Source organism: Glycine soja, chromosome 13 (assembly GCF_004193775.1).
Source record: "Glycine soja cultivar W05 chromosome 13, ASM419377v2, whole genome shotgun sequence".
NCBI lineage: Eukaryota > Viridiplantae > Streptophyta > Magnoliopsida > Fabales > Fabaceae > Glycine > Glycine soja.
Genome location: NC_041014.1, coordinates 18059165 through 18080574, shown reverse-complemented (window position 1 = coordinate 18080574; position 21410 = coordinate 18059165). Strand labels below are relative to the sequence as shown.

At 34.1% G+C, this 21410-nt stretch overlaps 1 protein-coding gene across 1 annotated transcript; it reads right to left on the bottom strand.

Annotated features, from left to right (window-relative positions):
- Positions 1-3291: 3291 nt before the first annotated feature.
- On the bottom strand, positions 3292-6689 carry LOC114381254 (ETHYLENE INSENSITIVE 3-like 1 protein). The gene is made up of 2 exons (XM_028340472.1): positions 6463-6689; positions 3292-5574 (listed from the first exon to the last, which is right to left on the bottom strand). The coding sequence occupies exon 2, from the start codon at positions 5435-5437 to the stop codon at positions 3581-3583; it is 1857 nt and encodes a 618-aa protein (XP_028196273.1). The 5' UTR covers positions 5438-5574; positions 6463-6689; the 3' UTR covers positions 3292-3580.
- Positions 6690-21410: the final 14721 nt, after the last annotated feature.

The window sequence follows — 21410 nt, the reverse complement described above, 5'->3', positions numbered from 1 at the left end:
ATGCTCCAATCATATGGGATCAACATAGGCTTAAAGGAACACTCAAATCGAGTGTATTTATCCCTAAGGCCTAGACTTTCAAGAATTCTTTAGGGCTTGACCTTCCTAATTCAGGTCCAACTCCTAAAACAACTTTTGCACACAGACACTGCTAATGAATTATACAATATCCACGACCTCACACTTATTTTCAAACGCGTTTAACACATTGTGCTACAATTTAACACCTTAAGCTCCTAACTTAGAACCCTACACTTTTCTTTTAACACCTTGCACATAAACATTTTTCTCAAGGTAAACACCAGTCAGATTATTGTATAATTCACAATATAAGTAATATCACATCAAGAATTGACCAAACACTTATTCACAACCATATCCCAGGCCCACAATTTAACATCTCAAAACTTCACAATCCACAATCACATGCTTACGTGTATCTCATAAATTATCACATGCTCAACTTGTCACTTATACTCAATCTCAATCACAATTTCATAATCCCAAAATATCATGTCATTACCCTTGAAGAATCATATACACATCACACAACAGTAAAATTTACATGACACAAAACACACACACACACACACACACATCATACAATTGTAATCTTCCAACATTGAAGGCATATAATCATTCACTTATTCATTCGATTAATATCAACCACATGTGCATGTGTAGTAAACAAGTATATCCTTACATTTCCTCCTAAGTTACTACAACCTTTGTAGAGTAAAATTACAAGTACATGGTATGTACTAATCCTATTAAGTTCATACTTATCTTTCTTGAAAGCTAAGAAAATAAAGGTGGTGTCCAAATTTCAGGATTATCTAACGATTAATGAGTCTGGGATCTTAATTTTACTGGAACATGTTTGGGTGTATGCAGGTAAAAGAGAGGGTTTTGGGAGAGGAAGAAGATAGAAAAAATCTAAAAGGAAGAAAAAGCGTAGAGAAGTATCGTAATTATAAAAACTACATAATATGTCTCCATTTATAATTTATAGCTAGGGTACTCTTTATTTTTCTTTATTTTATTATTTTATAAAAATAAACTGTATTTTACCTTTTTCGTTAAATAAATAACCTATCAAAATAATCTTTATTTTCTAAAACATCATTTTATTCTATTTATTTTCTAATACTATGAAACCCTTATTTTAATTAACAAAACCATTTCCTCACATTTATTTAATTTCTAGAAATTCTACTAATTTCTAAATAAAACTTTTTTTATTTATTTTACAAAAAAGTGGTGTGTTACAACTTCACCTCCCTTCAAGGATTTCGTCCCCGAAACTTTACCGAAAGAAAGAGAAGAAAGAGATTACACATTTGGTTCTCAATAATAATATTTTAAATTATTTTTTTGAAAAGAAGAAAAAAATGACTCATGAAGTATCGTTAATAATATTTTAGAAGAAATATATTTGTTTGAAAAAGAATGTTAATTTTTTTGATTATTTTTCTATGATGATACGTGGTAAAATGATATATTTTAAATTTAACTTTTCAAAGAAATATTACTGATTTTGACTAACTTTTATTAATTTTTGTAACCATTTTTTTTTATTAATTTTGAAAGTCCTAATATTAATCCCTATCGCCGTTTATTATTGAAGTGACATACATTTAGATGACTCATCGTCGTGTATCATCATAGAATTGTCTTTACATATCTAAATACATGTTACGTTATTACTATACAATGTTTCCTTTCCTAAAAAAAACAATGCTAAAAATAATTTAAAAAAATCAAATTTATGGGGATTAAAATAAAAAAAATTAAGGATTAAACTGAAAATTCATCATATTTATAAAAACTAAAAACATAATTAAATCTTTACATTTTAATAAATACAATTTTATGTTTTTATATTTTAAAAATATTTTTCATCCTATAATTTTACACTTGGTTGAAATAAATGTTGAAGTTTTAATATTAATATTTGGTCACCATTTATTTCATGAAAAATGTCATATTTTTACACTTGGTTGAGAGACAATAATTTTTTTTTTTTGAAATTGACAATAAGTTTTAAGTGTGACTAAAATTATATTTGGTAAAATTAGAGGTGAAATTAGCTGAAAATTTAAAAGTTAGAAAGCTAGCTTGTAACTAAAGGTTGATAATCGGAAGTTAAAAAACCAGCTTATTAAATTTAGGTATTTGGTAAAATTAATTGTTGAAATAGTTGAAAAATATAAAATAATAGAAAAATAATAAAATTATAATTTATTTAAAAGAGTAACTAGAAATTTGAATAAATATATCAAAGATAAAAATGAAAACAAATATAAAAAGTTAGAGGTTAGCATTTTAAAAAATGTTACTTCATTTAACTTTTAAAAAAATAATAGAAGCTATTAAAAAATTATTTACCGAAATAGTCAAATAAATTTTTAAATTAGTAAAAGATACTAAAAAATAATTAAAATATTTTGTTAAATATAACCTAAATTTTTATTAAAAATTAATTTCATAATTAGTTCAATATGACAATATGTTCGCTAGCACCGAAAAGCCTACTGTGGTTACCAAATAAAAAAATAAAATGAGAAACGTTTCCTTCTTTATTTTCTTTTCTCTAACCAAACATACTGTTTGAGTCAACACAAGGTCTCTTCCCTCTTTGCAATTTTTTCAACACGTGTTATAATTATCCACGGCACATTTTCAAACAATAAACTTTACTCACTAAATTTCATGACACTCGTGCCATTGTAAATGGCACTAATTTCCAACCAGACAATTGCCTGCAATGGCAAAGAAAAGGTGTACTACAAAACGCATGGCATGAAATTCCAACAATGGAAAGGGTAAAGTAGGCACTGAGGAAAAAAAACACACCACGTATAATGTTCAGCCGCCTTAGCCAGTTAATGAGATTGCCCTTTCACTGTCAATGAACATTTTCAATGGTGTTGAACTCGCTGATTAATTGACCAATGACACCAATAAAAAGACGTGAATATTGAATAATGTGCCCCACCACAGAGGCTGAACACGCAATCCAAATGTAATTCAACTAGGCATCAGGCAAATCACTGTTCTAGGGGGGGACCATTTTCACATGGGAAAGGATAAAAATAAGAAAAAGCCACAATAAAGGACAAACCTTTCATCAATCCACAATTTTACCCCCCAACTGGGCCACACATTTTAGATTATTATTGATCATATGGTAAAACTCCAAGACAAACTTATCATAAAAAATATTTCTAAAATGATATTGTAAAAGTATTTTACATTATTAATACATGTTTATTTTTTCTCAAACTATAATTTGGAAGAAACTTCAACTCTTATTTATATCCCAGTCTTGCATAGAATAGTAATCTTAAGTAACAAGGCTAGACTGATAAAAAAAAAAAAGCACACAAGGGCTAAACATATAAGTTTTTTATTGTAACAACTACTAGACCTGTAAAGGATAAGTCAAAAATATCTAGTTCTACTAGGCCTACAGAATTACATGTGAAGAAAATTCCAGTAAGACTTGGCTGAAGGAACATCACATGAAAATAAGAATTCATGATGTGGATAACGAGCTTCCAGATTCAACTTGTCATTTTCACTGGTACCATATTGAAATATCTGGCTGTTTCTGAAGAGTATCCATCCCTACTCCTTGCATATCCTCCTTGAAATCAAATGATGCCAAATCACAAAGGGAACCAAACATTGAGTGGAAGTTGTTGTTGTTGTGATTGGTCTCAAAGGGAGCATTCAAAGCTTTGAAACGGTCAAATTGACCTTCTTCTCTTGCAAACATGTGATGATTGTTGGGCATGTTAGCTTCATCAAAGATGTTGCCTTCTGCAGTGATTCCTTGACCGCGAATGAAGTTGTCCTGTTGCTGCTGCATGGCATGCTGAGGAAGGTCGAAATTTTCTGCAGCTAAGTGATTACAGGAACTTGTCTTCTTGTTGCCTCGAACATTTGTGTCATAGTTAGTCATAAGGTCAGTAATCATTTTCTGGCCATTATCTGAAACTTCAAGTCCAGTTAGATCAATAACAGGTGGAACCATACTACCAGGCTGAGCAGTAGATTTGGGTTGAACAAAGGACGGGGGGTGTACGACTGGCTTTATCTCATTAACAGGAAAACTTGGACCCCCAAAATCTGAAGTACCTCTATAAGCACAAATCAACTGATGGTTGTCCCTTGAAATTCGGTCAGGGAAACCGAGGCGAACTTGACTGTAAGGGCACTGAGGGTGTTCACATGTGTAAATTTTCAGATCCATCATGTTGAAGTCATTAGAAACCTTCCTCTTCCGAATGAAATCCAAATTTGTAACAGTCTCTCCCTTTATTGAAAAAGAGGGCTGTTGAACTGGCAGAGTTACCCTCACTCTTTCCATCCCAAGATTGGATGTGTGAAGATTCTCATGTTTGCAGTCTTCCACGTCAAAGTTAGGCTCATCCTCACCCCCTTCAACATCATACTCATTGCTATCATTGATCACCAAAGATCCACTACCTCCAGCTGAGGCTAATGGGGGGATATAATCAGGGTATAGCTCTCTTGCTAAGGCCTCCTCTTGATTGATGATTGCAAGCCAGGTTGCACTTTCCTTTGCTGTCATCTTATCTTGAAGACATTTGGACTGCCTCACAAGCTTGCGAATCTTTGCAATATCAGGAGACATGTGCTTAATAACTGCAGTCAGAACACCGACTTTCCACGCCTTCTTCAGGTCATGAGGCTTCTTGTAAGGAGGAGAATTTTGATCTTTTGATAAACCGATTTGGGGCCACCACTCTTCATTCCCTGTGGGCCACCATGGTGGAGGAACACCCTTCTCCAATGGAAACCGCCTCTGAGGGGGATCACAGTGCTGCATGAGTGCCGACAAGAGAGAACCCAAGGTTGTGTCCTGCAGCTCTTGCAAGGTGTGTGGAGTTGGACCAATGGAATTGCATCCATCATTCCTCCCTGGGATAGTGTTATCAGCTTGATACTTGGCTATGGCAGCAGGACCATTTCGATCAAACCGGACTTTATCCTTCCACCATTCACGAAGATTATCAGATGCCCCAGTCACCGGTTTTCCCTTCTCAGGAATAATCCCATAGACAAATCCTTGGGCCTTACAAACCTCCATCATCTTCAGCATGTACTTCAAGATTCCATCTTGAGCCCTCGACATCTTTTTCCTCCTAGCCTGTTCTTGGGACTGCCTCTGCTTCACTGCATCAATTCCTTCCTTAGATTTACTTTGTTCTTTCAGTCGCTTGAGACGCATTTTGTCCTTCCACATCCTCTGCTCGAGTTCATCTACCCCAATTTCTTCATCAGTAAAATCATCCTCAACAATTACCTCAGGATCAGTTTGCCGGGTGGTAATATCCTCCTCTCCAAGGGGAGCAGATATCATATCCAAATTATTACAAAGCCCCATCTCATCAAACATCATCATCATTTTCCAAGGAGAAAAAATATGGATGCAACCTGTAAGCTTCTGACGATGAAAGTAACAAGATAGGTTTCAAACTTTACTCTCTAGCACTATACACCAGTTCAAGTTGACAAATACTAAACTTTTAAAGGTCTTTACACCTGCCAACAGCAACAAAACAAAGAACAATCAACATGGTGCGAAAACAAAATTCTTTCCAGATGATGAGAATCTCTACATCATAAAATATGCACATAACACCAAGATTTATCTGACACAAAGTTTCAAAAGGATAAAAACATCAATCAAAAAACAAAACAAAACATGAGCATATGCTAAAAACACAAATATAAAAAAAAAATCTCAAATGGCTCATCACCACAAAAATAATTTGAAATTTTATCAATGACAAGGATAAAAATTCCATCTTATATATGAAAACCAAGGTTTTAAGGTCCATGGTTGCGATTTCGACTGCAAAGTCAAGGTTTTTGAAGTCTCCAGACTACAATGTGATCGCAATTGCAGCCTGATCAACCGCAATTTCTCGCAACATCAAGAATCACTACGAAACTGAGACCACAATTTAAAAACTTGATGAAAACTAATAGATCAGGCTACCCTGATTCCACAGATCCAATTCACCAACGAAACAAACATGAAAACAAAAGCAGCATAAGCACAGACAATAAATGATGATGCCAATAAAAACAAACAATAAATGATGATTTCAAAAGATTCTCTCATCAATCCATCATGGAAAAATTGCAGCTTTCAGATAAAAAGACAAATTAGCTAAATTGATGAGGAAATTTATCAATCTAATAACCCCCCACACCCAACAAAAGAAAAAATCAAAAACATGTAAGTAAATTTTTTTGAAAAAAACAGAAACTTCTCCATCATAGATCAAAAGGGTGGTGAAAATCAGTACCTACTAAAAGCACAAAACAAAACAACACAAACCCATGAATACGATTAACCAAGCAGATAGCAAAGAGATGAACAGTGAAAAGGGTAAGCAAGAAAATAAGTGCACAGAACACTACCAGAAGATCCAGAAATGAGTCTCTGTGGTGGCCATAAGTCAATAAGAGAAGAAGAAGAAGGTGCTTTGTGTTGAGACTTTCATCAGAGAAGGTGGGAAGAAAGAGAGAGGAGAGAGAAAGGAAAAAGAGACAGAGAGTTGAACATTATGCTGGCTTTATTGCCTTCAGAAAGTGGGGGCAGAGTCCTAGGTGAAAGTGAAGATGGTGTGGTTATTGGTGGATTAAACCCCATATCGAGGATGGATATTTATAAGCTTGTTCCTTCCTACTGACTAGTGTTCTTTCATTATTAATTAAGGAATTAAAAAAATATTTATTGTAAAAATTATAATTAAAGGTAAAAAAATAATCAAAAATATAATTTTGTATATTTTAATAATTATTTTTTGTAATTTTTTAATGTCTTAGTGACACTAATTAGTATTTGTCTATTTATAACATAGGTGAGTTATTTCTTTCTGGATTTAGATATCTTGATGTAACTAAAAAATATTAAATAATTATAGAAAATAAAATTAATTGCAACAGAAATTATTAATTTTGTTTATGTATTTTCATTTATAGTATTTTTTAACTATATTCCTTTCTAGTTTTTTTTTAAAATAAACTATCTTTCTTATAGTGTAAGCAGACCTTAAAATTATTACATTAGTTATAAAAATATATGAATTTATGAATATCTATTATTAAGCATGCAAGTAGCTTAGAATTATTTTAACTTAATTAGTCTTAGTTCAATTTCATGTGTTGTTATTGGGTAAAAGATGAAGAAAGAATATTATTACTCATAATGATCCTATCCTATTCATCCGAAACATTCTTATGATTCTATATGATCCTATCCTATTCAACCGAAACATTCTTATAATTCTATATGATCCATAAATAATACAAGTAGTTTAGACAAAAAAAAGTCTATTTATTTATAGTAACATCCATTATTCCATAGATTCACTCTCTCAATAATACTAACTACTTTGACATTTATATTAAAGGTTATAATTGAGGTGTATCTATACTATATCATTTTAACGTGACTCCAAACACACATTAAATTTCAAATCTATCACTTTTTAACTTTTAAATATATTTTTCGTATATCATTTATCTGGATATGGCAAAGCATGGATGAAAAATTAAGTTAACTAACCAATCAAATTGATCCATATAAGAACTAGTTCATTAAATAGTTTAATTTAGTCTATAAAAAATTTAAAAATTACTTTTTATTACTTACTAATAGCCCGTTTGGAACCGCATCCATTATTCCATAAATGTGCATCTTTGGTTAATGCTAGCTAACTTTTTATCAAAAATTGTAATTGACACTTGTTTAAGCAGATTACATGTATTTCCAAACAAGCATTAAACTTTATATATGTCGCATTTTAACTTTTACCACTATAAGAAAAATGACATATACCTACGGACAAAAACTGTCATTATAAATAAAAAATCCGTAGGTAAATGTATAATAGACTTTGTCCTACAGACGTTTCTTCTGTCAACTTTGAGAGGCGTATAATGGCGGCTAATTGTCTATCACTATAGGTTTTACCTACTATGTATAGCGTGTAGGTAAAAGTCATTAACTTTTACTTACATCTCCTAAATGTAGGTAAAAGTCTTTAATATGTATATATCATCTTCAACTGTAGGTAAAAATCATATAATAATAATAATAATAAATCTTCTAGTTATTCTCCCTTCCGGTCACGATTGTTGTGGGAAAATGTCTTGCTATACCCTTTAGTGTGGCTCTCATCTAATTTGAGAAAACAAAGTCTCAGATTAATCACAAACACAAGCTTTATTCAATGGATATGAGTATAAGAGAAAAATGAGAACAAAAGGAAAATCTTTCTAGTCATGAAAGCCTTATCCGGATCTGCAACAATTGGAGAGAGAGTTCCATCGTAGTCAAGAAAAACTACAATTTGCTTTCCTTTGGCACTATATACTATCTGTTCAAAGGTGTTCAGAGCTGAAGGGTGATAAAGCTGCAAAGAGTGGTGAAATAGAAGTAGAGTCAGGTGATGAGCATAACCACACAGAGAATCATAAACCATGCAACATGTCCAAGGAGAGTGGAAATTCAATCCTAATCCCACACAAGGGTCAAGGAATAGCTGAAAAACTCACATTGGGGCTTACATTTCGCTTATGGTGCCTGATGGGACTTCTAGTTCCCAGGGTGGTGTCAAAAAGTTGGACCTTCAATGTACTGAGAAAACACAACAGCAAACCATTGAAATTAGTGCATTTGGAAGATTTTATTTACAACTTATCTTATGACATACATACTTATGTAAGTATTTGAGAAAGCTTATGACTTATGATATGTCCATAATGTGTTTTTAGCTTTATTTCAATAAACTGTTGAATTTCTTTTTATTTCTATAGCTTTTAAAAGTAACTTACAACATGAAAATAATTTAATCTTCAATCATAGAAAAAACGTATAGATAAGCATAAATGTATAGATAAGCACTTACATTATGCTCAAAGTCAAAGACTTTCCTTCTAAAGAATGCAAATCGAGATCGTTCTTAATGATGGAACTATATATTGTTCTACATTTCAAGTTTCATATTCCATTATAGTACTACATAGTTTATTGAGAGAAGAAATATATAGCACTATATATATATATATATATTGTTAACTAATTATGAGCTAAATTTTAAAAAGTGTAGAATATATAAATTGTATTCACCCCTGTGTGGTTCAATCTTCAACCTTAACATGCTTGAATGCTTTAGCCTCTGAGAAACTTGTCTCCTTTTTAGTAATGTCAGGCATAGGCACGCTACTTGCCACTTTAGAAGCAGCTGAAACAACTTTAGAGGCAGCTGAACCACTTTAGATTGATATATACTAATATACTACTAACATAAAGTAAAACTATATATAACTTGCTCCAATGAAAGACTTCTCCATCATCAACACTTAATTTATTTTTATCAAAAAATAAACTTCATGAACAAAAGGTTTAGATAACAAATAATTTAAAGTAGAATTGCTGCTTAATTTATGTCACAAATTCATGTCACAAACCATGAGTTAAAAAATTTATTTTTATTTGAAATCATGTATGAATGAGTTAAACTCTTGAAACAAATATTTTTTTGAACTTTTTCATTATCATTTTTATTTGGATAAAAAAAACTATAAACAAATTATATACATTAATTAGGCAACCAGATGTCTTCAATTTTATTCTAAAATAGAAAGAAACGGGTGATATAGGAAAAAGAAATATTCACATTATTATTAGAAAAAAGAAACTAAAAGTTAAAAAAAACTCAATATTAAAAGCTGTATTTTTTCAAGGATCCTAGTTTTCTAATCCTATGTAGAAACACGTTGGTATCTATCTCACAAAAAGACTACTAACATAAATTTACTTTTTAAATTGCTGTCACCCCCATATTTCCAGCCACTTCCCTCACAATGGCATGCAACAATCATGGGGTGATGACTGACCTATCTCAAGATGAATAACATAAGTATTTTTTATTCAAATCAATAGCACTTTACACAAGAAAAAATAATGACAAATTAAATTATTGATATGTCTATGGCTTATTATCATAAAGGATTCAAAATGAATGGATTGGAATTATATGAATGCATGTAGCAGCCCGCAAAATGTTAGAAGAGAAACGATTGTTAGGAAATAAAAAATTCAGCAAAAGTTAGACTCTCATATTATCATGAATATGGGTGCTCAATTCCATATGGAGTGTCCAAAAGCTACCCCAAAAGACTTTGGTACATACCCACTAACCATTACTTCAAAAAGCTTTCTTACTGCAAACACAAACTGTGCACACGCTCCAATTGCATTTTCATCAATTCCACTGCATAGTTGCCACATCAAATTGCATAATAAGGTAAATAAAAATCATTCACATCAAATTGCATAATAAGGATCTAATTAGATAGCCACTGGGAAGCATTTCAGCTCGTATGAAGTTTGAAGCAGCTGGCCCTGTGGGGCCACCTGTTGAAGAAGTCAAGGACCTCTCACAAATCTGCAAGGCAAAAAAATCATGAAAAGTGAAATACAATATTCTATCATGAAAAGTGAAATACAATATTCTATCAAATTTCAATAATCGGCAAAATAGAAAAATAAAATGACAGGAAATTAAAAGATTAGATGGAGTTGATATAATTCATTCTATAACCAACATCTATGTGTTGTGCATGAGATTCATGGCATTTATAATGATAAAAGAGTGACCAGCACGTAATATATACTTTGAAGACAACAACAATTTAAAGTTACAAGTTTCCACATCAATACTGGAAATGCTTTCAAATAACAGAATGTGCTCTGTGACGATTAACATGACATATTCATCATCAGAGTCAGAGATGTTAAACTACAGAAAAGAATCGTGAAAGCTGCTAATGGATATTTCATTAACATAAAATGGGAGTAGTCCAAACCTCTATTGCATCATATAATCCAGGAATTGCTGATATGTCGCCACCAATGACTTTTAGAATAAAATCCAACTTTTTCTTAAAGTTAAAATTTTCTCAAATGATTAAATATATTGCATGGTGCATAAGGTTGAATGTCTTTGTAATTTGTAGAAATATGGCTTGACAAGTGTTTCAAGCTTGCTTAAAGAAATGTGAGAGGATGAAATTGCATGTGGCTGTATTAGATCACATTGAAGAGAAAGGTGTCATGAGAAGAAAAGAGGGGTTGTTTCCATAATTAGTAACTAACTATAACCACCAAGGCACAAGGTGGCAACCTTGCTGTTAATAATCATGACAAATGCAGGAAGAGGAGAGTCTTTCCTTCACCTAGTTAAATATAGCATTCAGTTCCAGTGCTAAATGGATTAGATCTGAAAAAGAAAGTGAACACTCAAACTAAAGATATACCTTCGTTTGAGGGCACCATGTCAGAAACCACAAAAGAGAGCGTGGAAATCAAAGTGAGAAACAACAATGAAGTGCAAGGCTTCATCTTGTTTTGTTAGCCACTCACTTAACTTCACTTTAGTTCTATCTAACAGAATTCAAAAGCACTTTCCAAGAAAGAGTAGAACTCGTGAGAAGAAGAAGAATTGAAAAGCTGCAACTAAGTACTATTAAAGGTTCTACAAATCAGCAGAGTGAAAGAGGAGTTTAAAAACTCAAGATTTGGCAACTACCGGTGGAAAGAATAACCAACTAGCTGGTTGGAATGAGAAACAGAGAAAACTAAAAGTGAGCAAATTGTTAGGGTGACAATGACAATGGACTCTCAAACCATAGCAAAAATGAAAACTTGAATTGAAAGAGAGTTTAACCAACAAGCAAGTGCCAACAATTAATTTGATTAAGATTGCCACATACACATAAGCTGTTAAAGATATGCCGTTTCATTTTTATAATTTATGTCATCAAGGAAAGTAATCTAGTAAGAAAAGTAAGGGTATTATATTAACACGTATAAATATGTTCAAAATGACGATTTATGCTATAAAGACAACTATTTTCATATTAACACCTTGTTGTTAACTTGTATTCCACACAGATACATGACAATATTAATTTTTTTATTTAAAAAAGAGGTCCATTGTGACATAGCTCCAACAGAATTACACAACACGCATTTTTCAACTATTCATTGTTGGATCGAGTGGTCTCAGAATAATTAAGAAGGGGGGTTGAATTAATTATTCCTAAACTCTTACTAATTAAAAAAATTACTCTTCTAAGGCTTTTACTATGTTGTTAAGAGAATAAGGAGTAGAAGAGAAACTTAACAGAAAGTAAAAGTGGAAATTAAAATGCACAGCGGAAAGTAAAAGAGTAGGAAAGAAGAAGACAAACACATAAGAATTTTTATACTGGTTCGGCAACAACCCGTGCCTACATCCAGTCCCCAAGCGACCTACGGTCCTTGAGATTTCTTTTAATCTTGTAAAAATCCTTTTACAAGCAAAGATCCACAAGGGATGTACCCTCCCTTGTTCTCTTTGAACCTAGTGGATGTACCCTCCACTAGAACTGATCCACAAGAGATGTACCCTCTCTTGTTCTTAGTCAAACCCAAGTAGATGTACCCTCTACTTGTACCACAAAGGATGTACTCTCCAATGTGTTAAGACAAAGATCTCAGGCGGTTAAACCTTTGATACTTTGTGAATGGAGATACAAAAGAATTCTCAGGCAGTTAGTCCTTTGAACACTTTTGTATAAGGGAATGGGAAGAATCAAAATAATTCTCAGACTATGTTGTTTTGAATTCTTTGACAAGGGAGAAGGGAGACACAAAAGAATTTAGGCGATTAGTCATTTGTTCTTTTGGAAAAGGGAGAAGAGAGACACAAAAAGAATTCAGGCGGTTAGTCCTTGGTGAATTCTTTTTGGCAAAGGGAGAAGGGAATGAAAAGAAAGAATAACACAAGTTTTCAAGGTTTAGAAAACCAGAAAACTTTGGAAAGCTTTTGGCACAAAGAAGAAGAAGAAGTTCAAAGAGATTCAAGGCTTGTAAAAGATTGATTGAATAAGTGTCTTGAAAAGAAAATCAAAGCCTTGCTTTTATAGACTCTTCATGTCTGGCCAAATGGACCATTTAGAAGAGTTATAACTTTTAGAAAAACTTAAAACCAATTTGAAAAAGTCAAAAAACCATTTGAAGAGTTACATCTTTTGATTTATTCAGAAACAATCACTGGTCCCAATTCAATTAAATTTATTTCCCAACACACACATCAAATATTCACTTAATGCATGTGAAATTACAAAACTACCCCTAATACAAAAACTAGTCTAGGTGCCCTAAAATATAAGGGCTGAAAAATCCTACATTTCTAGGGTACTCTACCTACATTATGGAGCCCTAAATACAAGGACCAAAAATGATAAAATCCTAATCGAATATGTACAAAGATAAGTAGGCTCATACTTAGCCCATGGGCCCAAAATCTACCCTAAGGCTCATGAGAACCCTAGGGCCTTCTCTTGCATCTCTGACCCAATCTACTTGGAGTCTTATATCTAATGCCCTTGCGGGGTAGGATTGCATCAGAACTCGGTTTTTATATTTTGGTTTTGTGATTCTGATGAAATAAATAACATAAAATAAATTTTAATAAAAATTAAATGAGAATAAAATAATTAAGTAAAGATAGAAACACAAGACTAGGATAGTGATGTCGATCTTGATGAATAAATGTCTAGGTTTGGACTTGGAATTCACTCGGTTCTCTGTAACTTCACAATTCTCTATTCATCTCTTTTGCTAACCCCCAATTCACTAATATATTCTACCCAGCTCTTGTGATGCAATCCTCCCAAGGAGGGGACCCATCACCAAAGCCATGGCTAGGAGACTTTAGAAAGATTGGTCCAGGGATGCAGGAAAAAGGCCCTAGGATTCTCATGAGCCTTAGGGTAGATTTTGGGCCGATGGGCTAAGTTTGAGCCCACTTATCTTTGTACATATTATATTAGGGTTTCATTATTTTGTGGGCCTTGTATTTAGGGCTCCATAATGTAAGGATGGTACCCCACAAGTTTAGGGTACCCTAATAATGTAGGATTTTTCAACCCTTGTCATTTAAGGCACCTAGACTAGTTTTTGTATTAGGGGTAGTTTTATAATTTCACATGCGTTAAATGCACTATTCAATGTGTGTGTTGGGAGAGAAATTTAATTGAATTGGGACATGCCCAATCCAATTAAATTTCAGACCAGCCTAAGGGGGAGGTGAACATTTGCTTGCCAATCAAATTTCCCTCTAATTTTGTGTGACAGTTTGGCTATAAATAGAGACCTTGTGTGTGGATTTTGCAACTTCGATCATTTGAGAAATTAGACTTTAAAGTTCAGACCTCATTCTCCATCTCTCCCTCTCCCTCCACTCATCTTCTCTTACCTTCAAGCTCTTATCCATGGCTTCCTATGGTGGTGAACTTGTTCTTGACTCATCTTCTCCTTGAAGTAGCATCTCCAGTCACCTTTCCTCTTTCTCCATTCCGCTGCCATTGATCTTCAAGAAGCAAAGGACTTTATTGATGAAGAACATCCAAGGATTACAAGCTCTACATTGAGCTACATTATCTTGCATGGTCACAGATTCTAAACTACTTTCCCGATACCCATTCCCTTGGACATACTAACACTAGCAAGTCAATTAAGTACTTGATTCATGTTTGAATTTCAACAAGACTTGCCAAAGCGCAAGTCAATTCCTAAATTTACCTATAAGATGGTTAATAAAAAAACATTAAGTACAAAAAAAAAATAAAGAACTCAAGATGAAGTATTGAATTGATAGAATTAAAGCAAAACAAGGTTAATCCTTTCCTCTCCTAGGTGGAAGGAATTGCACTCATAAAAATAATACAATAAAACCTAGAGTGTCTAACGGAATAATGGAGGCATCTAGTAGGTAGAAGTCTAAAATATAATTCTAAGAATTGCTTAGGACTTCTACACTATTACAATGAATGCCTAGCCTTCTATTATAGAATTGTAGTTAGGTTTAATTAAGGAGATAATCACAAGAAATTACAAAAAAATAATATCTCTAATTAATTAAAGTAATTATCATCTTCAACTGATTTATCCTTGAAAAATATCTTGCTCTTAATTTTCCTAGCTTTTATTTCCAATTTCCACAATTTCTCCTTCCAGAACATTTTGCTGATTTTGGGCCTCTAGAGCTCTTACTAGAATGGCCTGTTTTTTACTAAAAAAACTATCAAAAATTTATTAAAAATGAATAAAACATAAAATTCTACCTAAGACAAAGCAAAAACTGAATTTAAGTCTATTTTGATTCAAAACAAGGCCTAAAGTTAACTAAGATGCCAAATAAACGTCACAAAATGCATATGAAAATCTGATAAATTTGACGTTTATACACACTCCAAACTTAGAACCTTGCTTGTCCTTAAGTAAGACTAAGTGGCAAGAGATATATTAGTGAGATCTCTTGATTCTGCAATTGCTGTTACTTTTGGTTGCCATTGCCTGCTTAAACATCTCAACACTTTGTTAATAAGATCTTCATTAGGAAATATTTTTCCCAATGATGCAAGATGATTAACTATATGAGTAAATCTCTTTTGCATATCTTCTATGGTCTCATATTGAAACATTTTGAACAGTTCATATTCATGTGTGAGAGTGTTTATTCTAGATCTCTTGACATCAGTTGTGCCTTCATAGATTACTTGCAATGTATCCCACATTTCTTTTGCATTTTTACAATTTGAGACTCTAAAAAATTCATCCATGCCTAATGTAGAAGTGATTATATTTTTGGCCTTTAAATTGTATTAAACCTTTCTTCTTTCATCATCATTCCATTCTTCTCTTGGTTTTTCTATAGTTGCATTTCCCACTACCTTTGTAGGAATAAAAGGACCAACTTCAATGGCATCCCATATATTTAAATCTATGGCCTCAATAAGGATCTGCATTCGGGTTTTCCAATAGTAATAACCCTCGCCATTGAACATAAGAGGCCTATTAATAGAATTTCCCTCAAGAAATGGAAAGTTGGATGAGGCCATTTCTATTCTTGAATTTTTTAAACTTTATACAAGAATCCTTCTCTGATACCACTTGTTAGACAAATGGCCTCAATTATCTTAAGAAGGGGGGTTGAATTAAGATAAAAGGAACTATTCCCCAATTTAAAATTCCGCTCTCTCTTTTTAGATTAACAATGCACCCTTAACATGAATTACTCAAAAGACAATTCAGAATAAACTTCTTTAAAGGAAAAAGATAAATAGCAATAAATAAAAGAAGTTTAAGGGAAGAGAGAAATGCAAACTTGATTTATACTGGTTCGGTCACTTCCTGTGCCTACGTCCAGTACTCAAGCAACCTACTTGAGATTTTCCACTCTCTTTGTAAAATCCTTTTACAAAGTCTGAATCACACAGGGACAACCCTTCCCTTGTATTCAGGAATCCTTTACAACAAGAGACCCTCGGTCTCTTAACCCCTTTTCAGAAGTAAAAAGAAAAGAAAAAGAAATCTCTCTTGAAAGAGACAGATTGTACAATGAAGATCAATCACAATTCCTTATTTGAATATGCAAGTGTTTGACCAAGGAATCTTTGAGAGGATAAGACATTTCAATTTAGAAAAACTCTCTTAATCTTTTGAGAGGATAAAACTTTTTTAGGCAATCAAAAAACTCTCTCTCAATTCGTGTTTCCAAGTCACATATAAATAGACCTTTGATGGCCATTCATAAACCATTTGAATACATGTGACTCTTGAAAGTTATTTTCTGAAAATCTCCTCTGGTAATCGATTACAATATTTGTGTAATCGATTACAGACTTTAATATTTGAATTAAAATGTTTATTAACTGCTGGTAATCGATTACCAATATGGTGTAATCGATTACACAGTCTAAAATTTGAATTCAAATATTTAGTAGCTGTTGTAAACCATTTTTGGCCACTAGTAATCGATTACATCCTCTGGTAATCGATTACTAGAGAGTAAATCTCTTGAAAAACACTTTTTAACTCAAATTACTTGGCCAAACCTTTTGCTAAATCAATTAGGAATTCCCTTCCTAAAATACTAGTGATCATCTTGATGTTGTGGCTTGAATTCTTGAATCATTTGCATCATTTGCATCAAATCATCATGATCATCATCAAAACATCAAAGTCATTTGCTTCTACATCGGTCACTTTTCGAGGAACCCAGAAATTCAGGGCTAGGAGATCTGAGGCCCCACCTACATTAGCTACCCCTGCTCCCCCTACATCAGCTCCTTCTACCTCTCCTCTCCCTCCACCACCAACAGCTCTAGTTCTTCCAGGTCCCTTCGCTCATAGCTCAAAGCCTTCCTTGTCTATGCTGCAAAGCCTGCATCAGGGCCAGCTCCTAATCATGCAGAGTTTGCAAGATGTGGTCCAGCAGCGGCCAGTTATGAGCATCGAGGAGTTTCTTCAGAAGGTGGCCTGGCCAAGAGTCTAGCCTTCTTCTTTGGGAGGGGGTAAGGCCTCTATAGCCCATGAGCCTCAGCAGGACCAGGAGGACGACATTCTAGAGGCCTCAGAGCCCACTCCACCTGAGCCTTTCATTTTTGAGACTGATCCAGTTATTGTTCAGGAGGATGTTGCAGTACCAGAGCCATCTCCTCAACCTGAGCCTGAGCCATTTGCACTAGTGTTGGACCTGCCTCTTTCTTAGGATCCATCATCTGCACCAGCACTGGACCTGAATGAGCATGCATAGGATCATTGACAGGATCAGGATTTTTATTCCCATGCTTTTTGAACAAATTTATTATTATCTCGTCTTTAGTACATTTTATAATTTAGATTTATGTTTATGTTTCAGTCTTTAGATTTATGTTTATGTTTCAGCTTTTAAATTTCAGTTTTTAGTTTTTATTTTGGTTGAAAGCTTGTACAAAGTTTGATTGAACAGTGCATTTTTATCATCCAGTGGTTGATTCTTGATTTTGGAATTCAGTGTTTGTGATTGGTTTGAATTGATCAATTGTATGATGTGAGTGAATTGAAATGCGTAAATCATATGCTTTGAATGAGCATGCAGTCATTAGAAGAGAAAGAACATGAAGTTAGGATCATGACTGAAAATGTTAGTTGGTTTGTCAGGTTGATTGCAAAGGAACACGTTAGCCACAACCTGGTGAGAGTGTGATCTTTAATTATGAGAGAAAGACTAGCAGTAAGTAATGGTTTTTGCATGAATCTCTGAATATGAAATGAATGCATGAGTATGAAGATGATGAAGGCCATGTTTTAATTGAAAGTAGCCACTTAGCCAAAAAGCTTACCTTGTGTATGAAGGATTTATCCCTTGCACCCAGTTTGAGCTGAAAGTATGATTGTTTGATTGAACCTTGAGCCTGTACAATTTATCTCCTTCTACCTTGTCTTAGGTTGTAGGAGAGCATCATTCATGAAAGGAAAATTTTGGTTCAAAGCAATTTTCCCCAAATTTAGGAGAGTTTATTGGGTGAAAGCTTCCAACGGTAAGAAATAATAGCACACACAGGAGTTAATAAGCACAACAATGTGTTAAAAAAACTGTAAGTAGTAAATAAAAATAAAAATGTATGTTGTTATTCAAGAAAAAGAAAAGCTAAGTGTAGAAAGGCAAGTAATAGAGCTGGATTAAAACGAAAGAGGTTAATCTATGAATGAATGCTCTCTTAGAACTTAAGTTTTGCATCCTAGAAAAACCATGATTTGTTTGCAGCCTAGCCTCATTACAAGTCTAGTAAAAGTCCTTCGGATTCAAGTTTGTGTGTTCTTGACTGTATGGTATGAGATAAGTGCAAAGATTGAGACTTATGTTGGTTGTTGACTGATGGATAGCCTAAACACTTGTGCTTGAGTGAAACAGTGACCGTGAGGCTTTGGTTGATGATCCTTCCTTGATATCCATCATTCCTACTAACTTATCTCAGTTGTGTTTCATAATAATCATGTTCATGTCTTTGAAAAAATGCATGTCTTGTGAGAAGTTGTTGATGGAAACATTGAATGCCATTCATGTCATGTGATTGAATTCTTTGGAATAAACACATTTGTGAAGAACCACTGTGAATTTTTGTCCCTTGAGAACAAGTGAATTGTTCTTTCTTTGCTTGAGGACAAGCAAAAATGTAAATTTGGGGGAGTTTGTTAGTCGTCATTTACGAATAACTTTTGTATAGAAAAGTTTTCCAAAATGTATATAAATCTCCCAATTTATGGTTCTTTTTGGTAGGATTGTAAATAAAATTGCTTTGTTTTAATCTCTGCTCAGTAGAAGCCTCTTTACATGGAATTAATGTTAAATTTTCTTTAATTTCAGGCAAAAAGGATTTATTTTGAAGAAGTGCCAAAGGAGTCATCGTGCTAAGCGAGCTCAATGCGCTTAGCGCGCATTAACGGCTAAGCCCAGCACCAGCGCGCTTAGCGAGTAAAGGGGAATCTCGAAAGACATCTGCTACGCAAGCACACGCTTAGAGCATTATCAGCTTGCTAAAAGAGTCGTCTGTCGCTTTCCAGGCTTAGCGCGATGATGGAAGCTTGCTTGTGGGGCTTCTATGGAGGCTGGATCTTTGAGCTTCAATGAGGTCCTTTAATGGTGATTTTCCACCATGGAGATGCAGCGGAAGACAAAGTAGAAGAGGTGAGATGAGGCGCCATCCACTAGGGAATAAGCCATGGAAGAAGGAGCTTCACCACCAAGATGAGCCTTGGATAAGAAGCTTGGAGAGGATGTTTCAATGGAGGAAAAGAAAGAGGGAGAGAAAGAGAGAGGGGGGAGCACGAAATTGAAGGAAGAAAAAGGGAGAGAAGTTGAACTTTGAGTTGTGTCTCACAAGACTCTCATTCATCAAAGTTACAACAAGTATTACATATACTTCTATTTATAGACTAGGTAGCTTCCTTGAGAAGCTTTCTTGAGAAAACTTCCTTGAGAAGCTAGAGCTTAGCTACACACACCCCTCTCATAACTAAGCTCACCTCCTTGAGAAGCTTCCTTAAGAATATTCCTAAAGAAGCTAGAGCTTAGCTACGCATACCTCTCTAATAGCTAAGTTCACCTCCTTGAGATGAGAAGCTAGAGCTTAGCTACACACCCCCTATAATAGCTAAGCTCACCCCCATGACAAAATACATGAAAATACAAAAAAAATCCCTACTACAAAGACTACTCAAAATGCCTCGAAATACAAGGCTAAAACCCTATACGAATGGCCAAAATACAAGGCCCAAACGAAGGAAAAACCTATTCTAATATTTACAAAGATAAGCGGGCTCATACTTAGCCCATGGGCTCAAAATCTACCCTAAGGCTCATGAGAACCATAGGGCCTTCCCTTGGATCTCTGGCTCAATCTACAAGGAGTCTTCTATCCAATGCCATTGTAGGGTAGGATTGCATCATTCCCTCCACCTTGGAAAGGATTTGACCTCAAATTTTGAGGTTCTTCATACTTTGGGCTCCTTCCCTCAACACCTGTAAAAAGAACAAAAACATATGTATTAGTGGTGTTTGGTATGTTGAAGTAAGGTAAGGTCTGAAAACCCATTTCCTGGGCATCTTCCCATGAAGGAACATGGTTTCTCACCAACTCAATGAGTGGTGCTACAAGTATAGAAAAATATGGGACAAATCTTTTGTAAAAGTTTGTTAAGTCATGGAAGCCCCAAATTTTTCTTATACTTGGTGAAGTGGGCCACTCAAGAATGACCTTTATTCTTTTAGGGTTCATGGGAACCCCTTGATCACTATTTGAAAAATTAAGAAAAGTAACACAATAAAACATACTTTTTTCTGTATTTTCATATTGATTATTCCTACCAAAAAGTATGACAAACCTAAGGTGTCCCATATGAGTACCTAAGTTTGTATTGAAACTAAAAATAAGAACAAACCTACCTAATGGGTCCCTATGTACATACACCATGAAGATGTTAGGTGCACGAGTGATTTTATAAAAGAGGGTTGCACCACTCAAAACATTCATCATACCACCTATTTTAGGGACTTGGTGTCTAATAATACCTATTTTGGGCACCAACAAAGCACAAGGATTTAAGCTCTTGCGAACCAAACACTCATCCAACAACTTCTTTACTTGAGGAATAAACTCAAGCCCCAGAGGTGTGGCAATGCTAGCAAGTGTCTTTTTACAAAAGAGAAAATGTGGAGGTTGTCTAAGAGGGAAAGTTTCTTTAATGTTTGTCTTTATTGTAAAATGAGTTTCCTTCTTAGCTAACCTCTTGGAGGAGACATTTACCTCCTTACACTTCTCTTTAACCACTAATGGTTGTCCTTCTTCTTGGGGGTAGATTTCTTCACTAGATTCTTCCCTTTTTGCTTTTTCACTTTCACTAGAGGAAGGTGAAATAGTAGCCTTATCTTGGCTACTATAAATGTCTTGGCCCCTCATAATCATGGTTTTTGTGGTGGGGCATT

Excerpts from the sequence above, each read along its gene's own strand:
- LOC114381254 (XM_028340472.1), bottom strand. The coding sequence starts at position 5,437 with ATGATGATGATGTTTGATGAGATGGGGCTTTGTAATAATTTGGATATG.